Raw genomic sequence first — 20,070 nt, 5'->3', positions numbered from 1 at the left:
CACTTTGTCTATCTGCTTTGTGAGCTAATATTAAGAGATTAGACTAAAATCGAATAGGATCCAAGACTCGAGTGGGCCATACTAAAGGAAAAGGTAGTTAGGAAAATTCCTACCAATGAAACTTCCCTAGGCTTGACAATGATGTTTACATGCCATCAATACCGTTAATAACGTCATTCCTACTTGGATGAACTGAAAACATAAATATTAGCATGATTCAAACTTCCATGACCCCATGAATATTTCAATTGTGGACGTCCACTCATCACATTTTCGGCCCACTTGAGAACTGTATATTGTTCATTTTTGGCCTTATGTCTTAAAATGAACTCAAATAACGTATGGACGGTGAGGATTTATCACAAACATTCCAGTGGGCCCCACCTGCGTTTCCAGCGCAGGAACTTCCTACGAAAGGCTTTCGCAGGACATCCGCGTCCCCGGTCAGGAATCATGTCCTGCGTACTAACAGCTAACACGTGCGAAAAAAGCATGCATACGAAATATCGAATCCGTTCATCAGACCAATCCTCGATATGTAGATACCTCTGATACAAAAACTCATACAGGTATTCTAATCAAGGAATCACACCCATGGAATATAGATGGACGGATAAAGAACATCAACGGTCCACATTCAACGTACGACTACTTCTGCCGGAAGAGATCATCGAGCTAATTTTCAGCCCAGGCCACCTACCCGAGCAGTTCGGATCCCTTCACAGGCGTGCGATGTTGCCACGTATGAGGGGCGAGTAAGAGGGAAGTACACTCGCCCGAGTCCGCTTCAAGTGTTATGTTCTCTTCGCTGCTGCCTCTTCAGAGCATTTCAGCTGAGAAGATCTCGTCTAGGGTTTCTCTTCTGCACACGAGTCGGTTGGAGTCGACTCAGTTTAGAGTTTTTGTTTTCTCTGTAACATGACTCGGATTGACTCGGCCCGAGTTTAGGGTTTTTTCCCTTTCAGTAACATGACTTGGTTGGACTCGGCTCAGATCTCTGCGGAGAAGAAGAATGGCGATCCAGCTTCCATTTCCTCACTTCAGCTTTCCCACAGAGCTCTCTCCGATGTAAGAAAAATCACGATTCCTCCATTTCTCAATCGCTTTCGCTTCAGGTTCGTTGAAATCCCGATTCTGAAAGTTTCTTCTCTCTCCCTCTCTGTCTCTCTGTCTCTCTCTCTGTCTCTCTCTCTCTCTCTCTCTCTCTCTCTTCGATGACAGGTTTCGTGCTTGAAAGATTTCGCTAACTTGGAGAAACTCGATATCAGCTTTAACAATCTCTCTACGCTCGAGGTAAGGGCCTTTCTCCTGTAGGCATTGGATGAGATGGTTAGAATCGTCCAATCGGTGAGGTTTTTGTTCAGTGGCCCCTGAAGTGTGGGGTGGGCCTGATGGATGGTTCAGATTGATTGTCTGGACTGTCACTGTTCTTGTGTCCACCCATGACAGCAATTAGTTGGTCTCGTTTTTGATTGGTGGCCCATGGAGGGTGGGATGGACCTAATGAACGGTTTAGATTGATTGATTGGACTGCCTGTGTGTCCCTATTCAACTGTGACCACTGTAACTCATGGTGCCGCCAGGGCAATGGGTCGGTGTGGTTTTGATAGGTGGCCCATGAGATGTGCGATGGACCTAATGGACGGTTTAGGTTGATTGGTTTGACTTTCCCTGTGTCACTATGCAACTATGACCACTGTAACTTGCAGCGCTGTGGGGGCAGTGAATTGGTGTGATTTTTGCTTGGTGGCCCATAAAGTGTGGGATGGACCTAATGGATGGTTCATATTGATTGGTTGGAGTATCTGTGTGTCCCTATGCAACTATGGCCACTATAAATTGTAGTGTTGTGGGGGCAATGGACTGGTGTGATGTTTGCTTGGTGGGCTATGAAGTGTGGGATAGACCTAATGGGCGGTTCAGATTGATTCATTGGTCTGTCCATTTGTTCATATACAACTAGGAGTACTATAATAATAGGGCTGTTGGAGCAATTGACCATCGTTCCGAAACCTGAAAACTGGACTTGGCTTGAAAGTCCGTTGGGTCGAGTTGACTCGAGGACTTGCCTGAAGACTCAAAAGGATTTTGAATGTGAAAACTTGATAATTAGGAATCATTTTTAATAAAAAAAAGTGTGTGTGTATATATATATATATATATATATATGATATATATATGATATATATGATATATATATATATATATATATATATATATATATATATATATATATATATATATAATGACATGGACCACATGAGAACTTCCCATGAGATCGAGCTGTGTAGGCGTAGTCGTGTTGGAGTAATCCTGGGGAGGGGAATCGAACTCGCATCTGTGGGGAGCACACCCACAACGCCTGCCGTTCGCCCAAACCTCGTACGGGTTAATATAAAAATGTATATAGCATGCATACATTAATAAAGTTATAAAAACTTGGGAAGAACTCAACTCGGACAAACTCGATAAAACTAAATGGAAATGAGTTTCTTATTAAGTTGATTTGAAATCCAATCTCGAAGCCAACTTGGTTTTGAGTCAAATTTGTGAGTTTTTTAACAATGGTTCTTACAATCAATCAATATCTTAACCAACCAACCAAAATCATTCAATCGTTATTTTTCTTGCTCTTCCTAATGCAACCAAATGGCCACACAAACCCATTGATCAAGATTTGAAGAAAATGCCCACATCTCACGCGTGCACGCTCCGCACGTGTGTATAAGAAAAGGACTACCTTCCTTTTTTAGCCCATCACCACTTCCCATTTCTTTCAAATCTCTAGATTAGGAAATCTGCTCTTTCTTTCATATCTTTATTTTAGGCAGGGAATAATTTTAAATATTTTCTTATCTCAGTATCTTCTTATTTTAGGCTTTTTCTTAATTAGAATGCTTTGTATGTAGGTGTTTTCCTATTTTCATGGAATTTTAAATTCCATATCGTTTATTACAAATTGTAAGGTTGATTATAAATAGGATTTATGGCCTATGGAATAAGAAGAAGACTTTTAATATTCTCTTTATGAAATTCTCTTATTTTCTCTATGGTAGCTATTGAGGGGGGGTTGATCTCTAGTTCTAGACTAGAGGACTGTTGAGCTTGCTCACAGTCTTGCATTTGTGATCTCTAGCATTCGGCTAGAGGATTGTTGGAGGTGAAGTGATCTCTAGTTCTAGACTAGAGGACTGTTGAGCTTGCTCACAGTCTTGCATTTGTGATCTCTAGCATTCGGCTAGAGGATTGTTGGGCCTTTTCCTACAATCTCTTTCTTTTCTTATCGATTTATTTGCTTTCCCTTTTGGGTTTGCATCACTTCCCTAATCCATAATTAAGCGATCCCTATTCTTGATACTTTTTTTTTTTTGGCAAAACCATTCTATAACCTTCAATGTTACATCTTATAAAAAATTTAAAATACAATGGTATTTATTTATTTTATTTTGTATCACTCTTTGCAATAAGGACATGGTCATTTTGCGCCTTATTGACACTAGACATGTGGCCGCATCTGTGTTTTCAATACGTCCAAACAGTGTGCATATAAAACTTTTTCATGTTTAGTTATTATTATTATAGTAAATATTTGTGTTACATTTTTATATAAAGACACATAATGTTTAGTTTTATAGTTTCTTTTTTTGGAAGTTTTTACAGTCAACGATTGTAGTGTACTGCTAAAAGAGAACTCATCTTCAAGGAGTTGCATGTTTACTTCAAATATAATGTATGCACACATGCCAACATGTCATGTGCATCGAGCTGTGCAAAAGGTTGGTCCCACCATGAAGATCGCCCAATGCAAAAATTAGGCTGGTCCACTCATCAAGCGGGCCACATGTGTACCATCATTTAATTTTGTACAGGGTTGTCCTAGTGATGAGTGGACTGGTTTGATATATGTCATGCTATCTTCAAATTTTTGTAAGTGCAAATATGGTTTCAAATGCCATCATGCCTGACATCACTACAGATGTTTGGCATGAACTCGAGTGCCTGTCACAACATCCACATTTGTGTCCAAGTTACCCAAGCATCTATCACCATGTTTATTAGGCAGGTGTTCATCAGTAGAGATTTTAGTTTTTGAACTTTGGCTCCACATCACCCAGTAACTAACTCCAGCTCATTGTGCTTTGAACAGGGATTACGATCATGCATCAATTTAAAGTGGTTATCTGTTGTACAAAACAAACTCCAAAGTCTAAGGGGCATCGAAGAGCTTTCCAAGCTGACGGTATTAGTGTGGTTTAAAATATTCTCCGTGATGATACTCTTTGAGATGTGCATAGTGCTAAGTCAAGAATATCTCTTTTTTTATTTTTTATTTTTTAAGTATATCTTCAAATTCACATTATTTATTGTGTATCCAACAATTGTGATAAATGTTGATGTTTAGTACAACATACAAAATGTCCCCTTTCCTTTATCATTTTTCAGATCTATGTCATATCTTTTTAGCATTGCTACAATGCAATAGCCAATACATCTTGCATGTTGTCCAATATAATATGAGCCAATACTATCAGCCAGCCTTGAAGCTGAACCTTATGTCTTAGTGACTGATAATTTGATCCTTGATGAGCAGTCATAGGCATCACTCTTGAATTACTGTTGTATTCTTTTCTCGCTTGTTGGTGGGTTTCTTAATAATTGTTGTTACCGCTCAAAAAAGTAAAAAAAAAATCACTCTTGTTGTCAGTTGCATTTAGAGCGTGTTTTGATTGGGGGTAAACTAGGGGAATGCAAGGGAAAGAAAAATTGTGACATAAGTGGATGGTAAATTGACATTAGCGCTAGGGGAAGGAAACCTTTTGTACTTGTTTGTTTTGTTGAAGAAAAGTCTTGGTTAATGCTTTCCCTTTGCATTTTCCATTGTTTGGATTACAATCCCGAAACCTTTTTTTCCCTCCAATTTTGCCATTTAAAACGTCACATCAAAGGAAAATCTCTTTTACCAACTTTGACTTTTTGGAACAAATGTTGGACTCTCTTATTGAGGTGGGAAAGGTAAAGGCAAACGGCTTGCTGCGGGATCCTCTGCTTCTCAAGCAAAGTGCAAACGTCTTGCCAATATAAATTGAATGCTTCCTCTAGTTTACCCTCAATCCAAACATGCCCTTAATGTAATTTGCCTTTGAAGTTTATATATCCAATTTGGAAACAATTCACAACTTAATAAAATAAGCCTCCAAGGTTTGAAGCGAGTATGGATGGCAAATTATTGCATTTTACGTGCATAATATCAGATTTGCATTGGATAGTCAGTCATGTAATTTTGGAACTAGTCCTGGATTACGACAACTGAATCAGAACTCTAAAATGCGACTTAAACAGGCAGTGGATTAATGGCCTCATGACTGCTGCTTGTATCCTTTTCATAAAAAAACTCATGCTGTTTGTATTCTCCTATTTGTTTCCTCTTCCGTTTTGGTTCCCATCCATGCTGCGGGGTTCATTATACGACCTGTTTGGATAGTGGGAAAAGAAAAGAAGAGAAAATTGCGATGATTATCCAATGATGATTTCCCAAGATTTCTACGAGCACTATTGAAACATGGATTCTCATGGATTCATTTTTTTGTGGCTTTATTTGGATGGCAAGTGAAAATCTTAAAAAGCGCTCATCAGAATCACCTTGTATCTTGTGCGTGAGAATTTGACTATGGTGTTTGGATAATGATTTCTTTATGAAATCCAACATTTCCTATGTTTAGACAATGATGATTTCCCAAGATATCACGAGCACTATTGAAACATGGATTCTCATGGATTCCTTTTTTGGGGGCCTTGTTTGGATAACAAGTAGAAATCTTAAAAAGCTTTTATCATAGTCACCTTGTATCTTGTGCGTGAGAATTTGACTAGGGTGTTGGATAATGTTTGCGTTTTGAAATCCAACATTTCCTTTGCTATCTAACATAGTGGAATGTCCTATCATGGGAAAGTCATCAATTTTCTTTTCTTTCTTTTCTTTCCTGCTCTCCAAACAAAAGTAGGCATTATTTCTATGAATAATATCTACAACCTTCTTTTAGATGTCATTATGCAGGACTACGTTTCTTTGCACTTTTAATTGGCAAAATGTTGTTTCCAAAGTGTACTCAGTTTTATATTCTTTGATCCTCAGGTATTAAATGCTGGCCGAAATAAGCTTAGATCAATGGATGAGGTCATATCTCTCATAAGCTTGCGGGCGTTGATTTTGAATGGTTGGTTTCAGGATGTGCATTTTTTTTTCCCCTCTCAAGTTCTTCACTCAAATCAGGTGTGGAAGAAAATGAAACATACCTAGTTATTTTGCTAACTTCTGCTGGCCACTTTGTTGGCAGATAATGATATTGCTTTCATATGTAACCTTGATCGATTGAAGCACTTGAACACTCTTGGTAAGATTCTCAAGCTGGTTTCTAATACAAACACTTTGATTCATGCTACCATGCTTTCATTCCTGGATCTCCTCAATCCGGTTAGCAAATTTTGAGGGGTAAACCTCTTGAGATTTCTCCCTTTGACATCAAAGAAATCACCTTCTATGAGTTCTATCATCACCATCACCAGGAAAAAATTAGAATAACTCCTTAACCCCCGTCCAAAGAGCTCTCATCTCATGATCTCAGCTATTTGAGTTGCATGACCCAAATAGTCCCGAAATTACTCTAGTAGAAGATGAGGCCTATATTTGGAGAAATAGGCTATGAGAGATATTGGTTGTACTTCATCCTTAAAGAAAAGAGAGGGATTCATCCCTTCTTATCATAAGGCTTATAACAAAAAAAGAAAAAAAGTATGCATGCTCTTTTAGTTAAAAGACTTACCCTAAGTATGGTAGTCCTAAGGTATACTGAATAGTATGGTTTACAAAGAAACAGTATGGTACAACAAAGGATATGAACTTTTGGTGCTCCTTGTCTATTCCTCCAATAAAGATATATCGAGAAACTCCTTGGTTGTTTTGAATGATACCACCATTACCTGCCTGGCCTATGTTACCAGTGAAGCTGCTGTTGAGAGTGTGTTAGAACCCTTGGAGGAGGGCTGATGTAGGACAATTAACCACTTGCTCTAAAAGCTCGAACTGTTAGAGTATGGCGAATTAATCCCTTTATCTCATAGCCCAGGCCCCACATCTCATGGGTTAGGACCTCGGCCGAACCCCCTTCGTGGGCCCCAAATCACATGGGCTGCCCACCCCGAGTGTGTCCCCGCATCCCACGGGCTACCCCACTCGAGCCCGGTGTGAAATGCGCATTACTCACCTCTGGTAACGAGTTTCGAACACGAGACATCCCCCGTGGGCCCTAAATCGCATGGGTCACCCACCCTGAGTGTGCCCCTGCATCCAACAGGCGACCCTACTCGAGCCCAGTGTGAAAATGCCCCTGCATTAAGGGCCCCATCTAGCATGCATATAACTCGAGCCGTACACGAACCGAGTTAGCTCGGTTAACTCGCTCGACTCGACTCGGTTCGAAACTGAGTTTAAGCCGAGTTGAGCTGATTTTTGGAGATTGAAAAAATTTCAAGCCGAGTTCAAGCTTGTCCGAGCTCGAATCAACTCGGATCGAACCTCAACTCGAATCGAACTTGGATTGAACTAGTTCGGTGACTCGATTATTTTGATATTGATGTTGCTCACCAAATGTTCGATGAAATGACTCAACGAAGTGTTGTTTCGGGTGCGGGAGTGGCTGGTGGCGAGGAAGGTATGGATATGAAACAACTACAAAAAAAAAAACATTACATTATAAAACTACTTTTGTATCTTGATTTTGATGCTGCCCACTGAGTATTTGATGAAATATCTATAAACCGTTGCTGGTGTTTTGCACACTGTGAGAAACTGAAGGTGCACTCCATGTGTTTGAGAAAATGCCGCACAAGCTCGAACTGGCCTGAGCTGCTAACCAAACCGAGCCGAGCCGGTCAGTCAGGCTCAAGGACCGAGCCGAGCTGAGTTCGAGCTGGGGTCAGAGCCGAGTCGAGCTGTGCCAAGCTCGACTCGGTTCGACTTGTGTACAGCTTTATATATAACATGGATTAATGTTTTAAATAGTGGATAACATGTAGCGTAGCATTCACCCCTCTCAAGCACGAGGCATAAGCTTCATTGCATATAGTGTAAGCTACACATTACTTCTAAACTTTTAATTAATGTTATGATTGGTTGCACTGGTTATCATAAAATTCATGATATTTTGCACCAAATTAGACTAATTAATCATGAAATTTCATGATATTTGGCGTAACCAAACACAACCTACAATAATAAAAAAACTAGAGTAACTATTAAGTATAAAGAAAAAGAAAGAGCAACGGAACTGATTTAGTACTATTACTTACGTTATTTTACTAAGGTCATTGAAAAGATAAACCAACTTCTACTGAAAATAGAAAAATGTAACAAATCATTGAAACCATTTTCAATGTTTTAGTGAAAAATAACTTTTAGTGTAAGCTACGTAGCATATAACGCAGGCTATGTAACATGTAGCGTAGGCTATGCACGACTTGAGCTATTTTCATGATCTACATTATAGCATTAATGCTAAACTATGCTACAAGAGTTTCAACACTGGGTCAAGGGTTTGACTACCCTTAGGCGGTGAAATCCTACTATGGCGTGAGTGTGTGGGGTGGGTGTGCGTGTGAAAAAAAACAGAGGCTAAACTATGCTACAGTGTAAGCTATTTAAAACACCGATATGGACTTTTTTCCAACTTCAATCACTTTCCATGACCGTCTGCTGTTTTCTGGAATTAAATGTACTTGATGAGCGGGTTTCCATCATCTGAGAAGTCTATATTGATCTTATAAAAGTGAATAGAAGGACTACCTAATGCACCTGTTTGAAATGTCCTTGGCATGATTTATATATTGTAAAATCAATTCAAGACTTTACATATGTTTCTGTAAAGAATGTATTTAAACAAGAACAATGGGTGTTTCCATGATGCTTTCTGTAGGCTTCTAGCAAAGAGGTTTATTACAGAAGCTGCAGTTGTTTTTTGAATATAAGTGAATATATCACAATAATATTGTTGAATAGGGTTTTCTAATGTCCACCACCTGGGTGAACCATGTTAAAATTTGCAAGACGAGAACGGTGCATGTGCTTGCGTATCTAGACCATTCAGTGGGTGGGATACCTCTTGTATTGGATATAACCCAAAATCTCATCAAGTACCCGGTCCCTAATGCCAAATTAATTGCTTAATATTTTTGTTGTGATCAACAGTCATAATAGGCTGACCCCAATTAGTTGGGATAAGGCTTAGATGATGATGATCAATAGCCATAATTGGTTTCTATAGATTTCGCAAATTGATCATTGTTTTGATGTCATTTTTGGAATGTGGCCGATCCAAGGGTTGGATATCAGTTGAATGGTTTGGATTGAGTTCCATATGCATGGATGAGGTAGAGATGGGGCACACAATACATGTTGGTGGTGTGATGCATCATGCTACGTCTTTTCCAAGAGCAAACGTATATTGGATGGTCAAGTTGAATGAATACATTTGCCAATGAGCTACATAATTCACCCATGCAGTGACATGAGAACCTGATTGAAATTGAATAATTAATCCAATCTTTATTAATTTCTAATACTTCAATCCTTCTCTTCTGGCTCCTATGTATTCCATTCTGCAGTTCTTTCTCGAAATCCAATTCAAGACATCGGTGACTCTTTGGTGAAAATGAAATCGATAACAAAAGTAAGAAGAATTTCAAGGATTTGCTTCTTTACTTTTCCACTCCTTTTCCTATTTTACTTACAGCCTATGGCTCATATCTAAGCCATTTCATCTAATCTCATAGTATATTGTTGTGAATTGTGACTATTCTAGCTTTCTCTCTCCAATTGTCAACTTCAAGCCATTGGTTCTTCCCTCACAAACTGTGTGGATTTGAAGGAGGTCCGCCTTGCTCACAATGAGATCATGGTATATTCTACTTGCAAACTCAATCTTTCTTGAAGGAGTTACTCCACAAATACTGAATTCTGCAAATATTGAATCCATCATTCTTTTTAATGATTGGTTTGTCGTGCCTTGATCTTGGAATTTCCATTTGTCATCAAATTGCACTGATGCTAGTAAGAATTTCTTTCAAGTGTTCTTTGCGAATCCCATTCTCTTGGTTCTGGTTGACTGTAGATGTTTAGGTTTCAGAAAATCATGCTTTTGTAATATGTATCACATTATCATTTTTGGGTAAGAGGATCCATACCATGCGGTTCTAGAGTGTCGTATCATACTCTTGCATTGCTTCAATACAAATCCCTCAAATTGTGGGTCCACTGTTTATGGGGCAGAACGCAAAGGTCACATTGAATGGGCAATAGCAACGATCTGTTTGGTAGCCATAAAAAAGCCAATGGACCTAAATGCAGCAAGCAAATGTCATTAGTCAGACAGGATCTTCCACACGATGATTATTATTACTATTTAGATGTACCCCATCCACGGCAGAGCTCATGATCTGGAGATACGGATTGAAACATAGTTCAAAAACCTAAAAAGTTGACCCGATGTTTAGCCGGATCAGGTTGAATCAAAGACTCGACCTGATTGAACTCAATGTTTAATTATTGTAAATTGAAAATATTAGGAATGTAAATACCAATGTTGTTAAATCGCATATGCGATCGTGTGCGATTGCATATGCCTGCGCACATATGCGATCACACATTTTTTTTTAATTATAAAATTTTTCAAATTTTTTTTCAAAAATTCAAAAAAATAGGGATAAATTAAGAAAAAATAAAAAAATGAATAAATTATTATATGCCATTGGCCCTTGCAATACATTTAATTTAAGTAAAATAAAACCAATTACATAGCGAATTAAATATTAAGTCATCATTCATCAACTTACATTTAACAAATATGAAATATTAACATTCAACATTCAACACTACATCAACAATTAACATCAACACACTTAGTAAACAAAATGAAGAAGTTATTTATTTATTATTCATCTAATCATATACTATATACAATGATCTATTTGCCATTGTGGCATATCACCACCACCACCATCATCACCATCATCATCCGAGTCATCTTCTTCTTCCACATACACTTTTTCTTCTTTCGTTTCTTCATTATCTGTATATACTAATACTTCATTAACATCTAATGGTGGATCTTTAGCTTGATCATTATCACCATTTCCTTCTTCCATCTCCTCAATCTCTTCGAAGGGTTGACGGCTACTACTCGTCCCCGGCTCCCCCCCATCCTTCGCCTTCGAGTGGTACCTTCACCAGGTGTTGATCCATATGCGGCATCTTCAACTTGCGCCCATGTTAGGTCTTCTCTAGCAAATACTGGGTCCTCCGTCTCTACGAGCCACTTGTTATCTGCATCCAACTCATCTAAGCAGATAAGGTCAAAGAAATCAGGCTTTTCTTTCCTAGTTTGGAATCGTTTTTACAATTTTTGATTATATTGAACGAAAACCAATTCATTGAGCTTTTTTGGCTCAAGGCGATTCCTTTTCTTGGTATGAATCTGCATGAAAGAAAGCGCATTTGACATTAACTATTTAGGTAATTAATTTAGTTTAGGCTTTACACAGTTACACTAAAAAATTGAAGTTTACAATTACTAAACTTACCGCCTTGAACATGCTCCAATTGCGCTCGCAACCACTGACAGAACACGTGAGTCCGAGAATCCTCATAGCCAGCTTCTTTAGAGCTGGATCCTTCCTGTTCGGGTCCACTGTATAGGCAGCTCACCAGTCAGCTGAGAAAAATAATTTAAGTAGCTTAGAGACACTTTGTAGAAAAACTATTTGTAAGACACTAAGACTGACATTCATAGTAGTACTTACTGGGTTATTTCATTGTCTGATGCCTGATTACGATATCCCTTGAGAATATTCCCTCACTCTTTGTATAGAAGTCCAACAAAGTTAAGATCTTATCATGTTCTTCTTTATCCGGAGTCATTCTTTTCAAGACATTAATAAATCCAACCATATGCATATTAAGTGCTTTTGCTAGATCGGCATAAGCGAATAAACAGGCTGGGTTAAGGATGTAAGCAGCCGAATACAATGGAGATGACATTTGGCTGCCCCGTCTTCTATCTATAATCTGCGAAAGGATTGTTTGTTGAACCTGTTTCCCTTTAGCCTTCTTTGACCAAGGCCCACTTGTAAAATTAGACGACACTACAAAACTTCTAAGTTCTGATTTTTTTGCATGTAATTTTTGTAGTGTTAAAAAGGCTGTAGCAAAACGGGTGACTGCTGGACATATCAAGTTACCCCCAATATGTTTTCTCATTTGACTAAGAAGAAGAGCATGTTTGTACATAAATACCGTGATTCTTCTAGCCCTTCCAATCACACTTATAAATAAACTTACCTATATTTTCTAACATAAGATTAATATAATGGGCCGCACAAGGGGTCTAAAATAAACGACGCCTCTTCTCCATAAGAAGACGTCTGGCCATTACATGCGAGGCTGCGTTGTCTGTTATTACTTGTATAACATATTCCTCACATATTTCCTCAACTACATTATCTAGTAAACTAAATAAATATTCTCCTGTGTGTAAATGACCCGATGCATCCACGGACTTAAAGAACATTGTCTTAATTGGACAATTTACCAAAAAGTTAATGAGAGACCGACCAAATCTATCGGTCCATCCATCGGCCATTAGTGAACACCCATATGTTTTCCACGATTCCTTATATTCAGTTATGAAGGATCGTGTATATTCAACTTCAGTTTTTAGGCATGTCTCCCTCATTTCATGATATGAAGGAGGTTTAAGCCCAGGTCCAAATTGACCTATAGCCTCAACCATTACTTTGAAGCTTGTCGATTTAACGGCGTTGAAAGCAATGCCAGTTTGGTGAAACCACTTAGTAATATATGGAATAGTGGTTTTCATATCTTTTTGTTTATCCGGTTCTCTAAAGTTGTTTGAGCCGGCCCTTTGCCTTGACCCTTTTGGTCGATCACATCTTCGGGGTGTGGTCTACACCATCTATACATGGGCCCATGCCTTCAGGCTCTTTTTGAGACCGTTGGTTGTACTTGTGGTCTTGACCAGCCTGTCGAAGTATGGGGAGTGGGACTAGCTTCATTTACATTAACTACGTTTATGTCTTTATATGCATCTTGTTCCAAATATTCCTCTTGACGTAGGGCACTATCGCATCTCTTTCTTGACTGTTTTTCTATATACTCCATGATCTCCCTTTGGATTTCTGGACTAATTTTGTCGCATGTTTTTGCATTTGACCTCGGTAAATGTGCAAGGTGTTTCTTGTGCCTTGCAATGCCATCGGAACCCACATACCCACATAACTCACATACTACATGAGTCTTATTTGAAACACTGTGGTAGTGTCCATACTTTCAACCCGGGTCATTCGACTTGGGTTTCAAAGAGGAAGATTGGGAAGAAGACATTCTATTAGTGGTGTGTGTATTGATTGCTAGTAGCCTAGTAGTAGAAACTAGAAAGGGGGGGAGAGAGAGAGCGAGTTACACACACACACACACTTACACACTTACACTAGTAGTAGAAACTGGAAAGGGAGAGGGAAAAGAAAAGGGAGAGAGAGAGAGAGAGAGAGAGAGAGAGAGAGAGAGAGAGAGAGAGAGAGAGAGAGAGAGAGTTACACTTGTAGACTTGTATTAAAAGAGAAGGGAGAGAGAGAGATTTACACACAAACAAAATTACAATCACAAATTTAAAAAGAGGTTCCAAATTATTCAATCTTCACTTATTGTCTAAGTTGTCTTCACTTTTGCCTTGAGTCCTTGACCCTGGAGTCTTGATCTTGATTCTAGAATTATGTAGAATGTAGACTTGTAAAGTTGTGTTGTTGTAACTTGTAAGTTGTTAGTTGTAACACTAAGTTACTAACACAATACTAACTTGTAACTTGTAACAAAGTAACAAACTAAAAAAAAATGTTAGAAAAGAAAACTTAGAACTTGGATATGATTATGAAACTTTAAGAGAGAATGAGATAGAAAGAGAGAGTGGTGGGTATGTTGTGTGAATATTTATCACTTGAAAAAATTAGAAACTAGAAAGAGAGTTCAATTTAATGGATGATGGAGAGCTTGGTTGTATTGTAATGTCTTTTGAATCTTGATTCTTGAATCCTCGTAGATGTATGTATTTCTCCCTTGATTGAAACTTCAATCTTGACAGAAATATGGATGGAGGAGTGGAGTTTGGGGCTTGAAATTGTGTAAGAGAGCAAAATATAGATAAAGAGAGAGTTTGAGCTTTGAGTGTATATAGGAGTGCTTAGAATCCCTTTTTATAGAGGAAAAAAAAAATCAGTATTTAAAAAATAAAATAAAATTTCTAACTATCAGAAAATGGTCAGATTTCTGACCGTTGGCAACTATGCGATGGCATATGCTGTATGCGATCGCATATCATCATCGCACATGTGGCATATGCGATCACATATGTGCCGTGATCGCATATGCCACTGTCGCATATGCGATCTGTGCACATGTGTGCGCATATGCGAATGTGCGATCGCACATGACAACGTTGGTAAATACTAAATAGATACTAAAATGGCGAAATGTAGTGTGAGCAATATAAAATGTAACTCAAATCAACAAAAACATGGTTGCCACAGTTTAAGTATGTTGCTTTGCTTAGTTGAGGTTGGGAGGTTCAATTTCCACTCCTACCAAATTTATTTTATTTTATAAAAATCTCCTTGGCGAGTGAATCGGTTTTATTCTCATCAAGCTGTGTCAAGTTGACCAAGGCATTGAGTCAACTCGATGAACCTCTCCGATACCAGGCCAAGTCAGGCTCAGTACCAAGTATCCCAACGATTTGGCTCAAAATCTCACTGAATTGAGTCGGCAAGTTTTGGATCCAAGGATTGATATACATGCTTCCACATGTACAGTTCATAGTGCATGTGTATGATCTGCCAGATTCTGATTTTGTGCATGTCTCTTGTCCCAAGACCAAGTGTCAAGAGCAGCTATTAGTTGAAATTACCTTCTTCTCATGATCACATGTGCTATCATGTTCTATAAATATTCATTATCTACCAGTCTTTCTTACATGTAGGAAATTGTGCTTATTTATGTACTTACAAAGAAAAGGTAATTATTTATGCGCGGCATTTATATATAAATTCCATTTGGATGCGTCACACAAGCTAGTACCTAGCCTGGGTAAAGGAGAAAGGTTGATGTTAAGCGGGCACTAGGCAGCCAGTCTCAAACTTTTACCCCACAATCCTGAGAATCCGCTGAGCAGGCCCCCAAATAGCTGGTACAAGGTCCAAATAGCTGGTACAAGGTTATGAACTTCAGATGATGGTATGTGAAACCTTCATATCAAGTGAGCTAACTTTGACACTTGCACCTAGCTATGAAGAAATTTACCAAAACTGGATTTTAAACATTGAGAAATGATCAGATACAATGGTTATCTTGTGACTTACGCTACAGCGTTGAAGTATGTACAATATCATCATCATCTAGGCATTGCCCCAGCCACATTGAGGTCAGCTACACGCGTCCTGTTCCACCATTTCACTCTATCACGGACCATGTCCTATTGTTAGGATTCATGATAAAAGTCATGACAAAAGCTTCATGGTGGCTGCCAACCTGATGCAACCCTCCTTTATCAGGATTTGGGACTGGCAATGATAGCACAAAACTCCCACAGGCGTTATTTCAAGTACGTAGAATACCCTGTCTGTAACAAAGTGGGCCATCCCATATGATGGTCACCTGGTATGATAAAAGTAGATCAGTCTACTAATTGGGTAGGCCACGCCAGTACAATGTCAGACCATCAGCTCTCCATTGATACTGATGTTGTGTCCCACTGTACGTGGATCGGCATGATTTTTACCAAGTTATCATCGTGGTGTGGCCCACTTTTTGTACATATAGGATATTCTACATCTGTGACATGTTGACCTGTTCCTCACCAAATTGACATGACACTTAATATTGTAACTTTTCAGTTCTTTGATTAATGGGCTGCTGCTGGCTTCTTTATGCAGACTCTTCCAACTGAGCTAGCTCACAATGTCAAGATCCAAAACTTGGACATTGGAAACAACTTGATACAAAAGTGGTCAGATTTAAAGGTCACTAGATACCCTTACTCTCGGCATAAGTCATTTACAGATTTTGGAATATTATTTGTGAGGAAATATTTGGGTCCCAATCCTCATCAGACAGTCGCAGTGGGGTCTGTGGTTTGGTGATCCAGTGTACTGATTTGTTGGGCCTCACGTTGGATAGTAGATGCTCCATAAGTCTCCCAGTTTGGAAGATCCAAACCCTTTGATCAGTTGGTAGAGATCCACATTTAAGGCAGAAAGAGGCCAAAGGTTGAAGGGTTAGGATATTCCAATCTGATATCCTTGGCTGTCTGGATCACTGCACTAGCCCCATATGTTCGGAACTGAGAGCTTCAGAAAACTGGACCTTTGCTGAGGCTCCAGACCCAATAATTCCTCATTATCCTGTCTTGAAGTTGCTGATGGGTTTATACTATGCTGACATGATAGGTTCTTTCCTTTTTGCACAACCTGAAGAACTTGAATTTACAAGGAAATCCTATTGCTGAAAAGGAGAATTTGCCTACAAAGGTGACACGAATTCTTTCTTGCTCTTGGTTCGGTGCTCCGCTTGCACCATACGACATGCATTTGCGACCATTTACTGACAGTGGCAACTCATCCACTGTGCATGAGGCATATATCATCCATACCATAATTCCCATTATGGATGCCGTAGCCTGAATCACACCGATTGAAAGATCTTAACCATCCAATTACTGACCGCCAGGATTGACGGTCGGAAGGAAGATGGTCAGAGATTCAAATTCAACAAGTGAGACAAGATGGTGAATATTGTCCCAGCAGTCACGTTTTCAGGCTATGCTTCATTCACAATCGGCCCCACAACTTAGATGGTTCTCATTATGGATGGTGTAGACTGAATCGCACTGATTGAATGATGCTATTGCTCACCATCTGAATTGACGATCTGAAGGAAGATGGTCAGGGATTCAAAATCAACTGGTGAGAATCAGATGGTAAATATTGTCAGATCAGTCACATTTTCAGGCTATGCTTTGTCCACAATTGCATCGATTCAACAATCCTGAAAATCCAATTGCTGGCCATTGGAACCGGCCCCACAACATAGATGGTTGCCCTTATGGATGGCATAGCCCGAATTGCATTGACTGAACGATCCTAACTATTTAATTAATGGCCGTCAGAATTGTTGCTCAAGAAGAAAATTGTCAGGGATTCAAATTCAACAGGTGAAATCAGATGGTAAAAATTGTCCAACTGGCCATATTTTCAGTCTATGCTCCATCCACAATTAGCCCTACAGCCTAGATGGTCTGGATACATGCACGTGCATGCCACATCTTGGTGGATCAACCACTTCCATTTAGTAAAAGGTCCATAATACGTAACATGGCCCACCTATTTCAACATACATCTGACATCTAATATGTTCCTTGGTTAAAAAAAATAAAAAATAAAATAAAAATTGCAGATTGGAAAAGTGGTGCCGAATTTGCAGATATTCAATGGTAAGCCTACGGTAAGAGGCAGCATGGATGAGAAGATCTCCAAGAAAGAAGTCTCAGCTGACAGCAAGGACGATTATTCTCACAAGAATGCTGCTGATCTTGAAGCAGTAAAGGAAGAAAAGAGAAGAAAGCCCAAAACCAGCAAAGGTTCCAAGAAAAACGCCTCCCTTCGGAGCAGCGATGATGATGGTTCTCCACATAATGCAGCTGAACCCGATAAGTTAAAGGTGGAAAAGGATTCTAAGAGAAGGAAGCCCAAGAAAGTTGAAGAGAGCAAGCTTGAGGTAATTGATGATGGGGAGACGCCTTTTATGGAAATCATCTCTGGCAATGTGATGGGGAGCAGTGGGAAGAAGAGAGACCGTGAAGCTGTTCAGGATAAAACATCACTTACTGGGGTGGTTTCAGTCTATTCTAAGAAGAAGAATGCAGGCATAGGGACGGGCCATCCGGCACTTCAGTTCTTGGCGCTGACATCGGAAGTGGGAATGGGTGGGCCATCAACATGGGATGATGCTTAACATCAAAAGCGATCTATGGCTTCTGTGCTTAAGGTACCAAAAGCCAAAATCACTTCTCTTCCATTCATTTGGATGGGTCTTCCAGGATGAGCTGTTGGGGATATTATGGCCCACTTGAGTGATGTACAATCATGGATAGATGTGGCATAAGTTCACCTGAGGTTTTGGAATGGCTTGATTTTTGGCATCCCTTTATACTGGTGGGGTGCACCTTATCACTGGGTTGTGGCATATGAACAATGCCGTGCACCCCAAATTCCATCTTGAAGTTTCTATGATGGCCATCACCCTCCCCCGTGTCCTCTTATTGGTCCCTTTGGTTTGTAGCCCACCTGAGTTACGGAGGAGGATCGAGGCATCTAAAGAATGGTTTGGATTCAACTCACACATCAGAGTGGCCCCCATGCAGCTTGAGCTTATGGTAATTACTAGTTCAAACATATGCGAACATTCCTCTTCCAACAGTATCAAAATGTTTCTGGCTAGGCATCTCAGTATCTGACTGGGTTTTGGAATCTTGGCCTAACATATGCGATGATTGGATTGGATTCGCTTCACACATCCTGGTGGGTACTACACAGCTCGACCATATGCGATGATTCTGCTTCCAACATTGTCATGTATGTAGCCACCATTTGGGTTTTTATGTATTTCTAACCCAGATCCCATGTGTTTAGTTATCGGGCCTTGGAATGCATGCAGAGTCTCATGGGCCTTGTTCCAACAAACGTGAAGGAGATCCAAAGCTCAAAGTGAGCTACACCTCTGCCTCGCTGTGGGTCAGCACCTCCGAAAGTGGGGATTAAACGCCCACCGTTGAAACCTTCTTGGGGATTAGGAAAAAAAGTTTTGAATCAGGCTGATATTGTGTTTTGCGTGGATGGCATATAAATATCATAGTGGTTCCTAGATATGAGTGTATCCATCTCCACCTTTTGCTATGGTGTGGCCCACCTGAGTTTTGGTTCCCGCTCGTGTTTGTGTTTGTGACCAGGGTGTTTCGGCTGTTCCTGCGCTAGGTGCGCGAGCTTGCTAGAATTGAAATTGCGGCTTCAATTCAAACCGAACAACAATGACCCCAAGCGCCAATAGGCAGACACGTAGTGTGTAGTTATCATTGAGATATGGTGAGATCCACTCGCTCAATCCGTAAAATTGGATTAGGTGATATTCAGATAGTGAGGCTCATCCTCTGATGATGGATTGCACCTTTGCCTTCCGCACGAAAGGACTTTTTGATATACATTAAATGAAAATGAGAAAATAATTCTTATAGTTGGTCGTGAAGAGCAGCTGCAAGGCACCATTCCGATCGATGAATTGAATCCAATGTGTGAGCGTAGGTTTAAATTACAGCTAGAAAGTACTGCCTACTGAGTTACCGCTACGGATTATACTATGGAATGTAAATGGCATGTTTGAAAAGTAATGATTACATTATGAAAGGGAAGTAAATGATTACACTATAGAATGTAATTTTGACATGATAAGATAGATTTGGTTTGTTTGGGTTGGTATGAGATGATTTTCATTGCTGCTTTGCTTTGCTATTTATATTTTTGATCCAACCATTTGGACCCTTCTCATGTTCCGACGGTTTCCATAATCGCTCTCCACCATTGCTCTCTAAATGCTTCTCCTCATGCCCCCTGTCTTGTAACCGTTCGCGCATGACTGCTCCTTCATTGGCAACTCGAGCAATACACAACATCATCTAATATGTTCCATCTATAGTTATCTGAAAGTGCATTTGTTTGTCAATTAACGTGACGTTTGAGTCAAAAAGTCGAGTGAGCTCCACATTGAAGATTACAAGATTGAAGACTCAACATGGTGAAGATGTTCAAGGTATTTAACATGTAAAATAAACCTCACATGCTATGACCAAAACACACTAGGTAATAATCCCTTTAAAAGTGGTCCAATCTTACCTAAAACCAACT

The 20,070-nt window shown here is 39.6% G+C and overlaps 1 protein-coding gene across 1 annotated transcript; it reads left to right on the top strand.

The window, feature by feature from the left end:
* Positions 1 to 681: 681 nt before the first annotated feature.
* Positions 682 to 18,618, top strand: LOC131234501 (uncharacterized). The gene is made up of 10 exons (XM_058231431.1): positions 682 to 1,068; positions 1,222 to 1,293; positions 4,148 to 4,240; positions 6,134 to 6,215; positions 6,336 to 6,392; positions 9,658 to 9,722; positions 9,855 to 9,950; positions 16,051 to 16,137; positions 16,564 to 16,644; positions 17,570 to 18,618. Exons 1-10 carry the CDS (start codon positions 970 to 972, stop codon positions 18,125 to 18,127), a joined length of 1,290 nt encoding a protein of 429 aa, XP_058087414.1. The 5' UTR covers positions 682 to 969; the 3' UTR covers positions 18,128 to 18,618.
* The last annotated feature ends 1,452 nt before the right edge of the window (positions 18,619 to 20,070 follow it).

This window comes from Magnolia sinica, chromosome 19 (assembly GCF_029962835.1).
Source record: "Magnolia sinica isolate HGM2019 chromosome 19, MsV1, whole genome shotgun sequence".
NCBI classification, from domain to species: domain Eukaryota; kingdom Viridiplantae; phylum Streptophyta; class Magnoliopsida; order Magnoliales; family Magnoliaceae; genus Magnolia; species Magnolia sinica.
The sequence above is the reverse complement of the archived record's forward strand: the minus strand, read 5'-3'. Positions and strand labels throughout refer to the sequence as shown.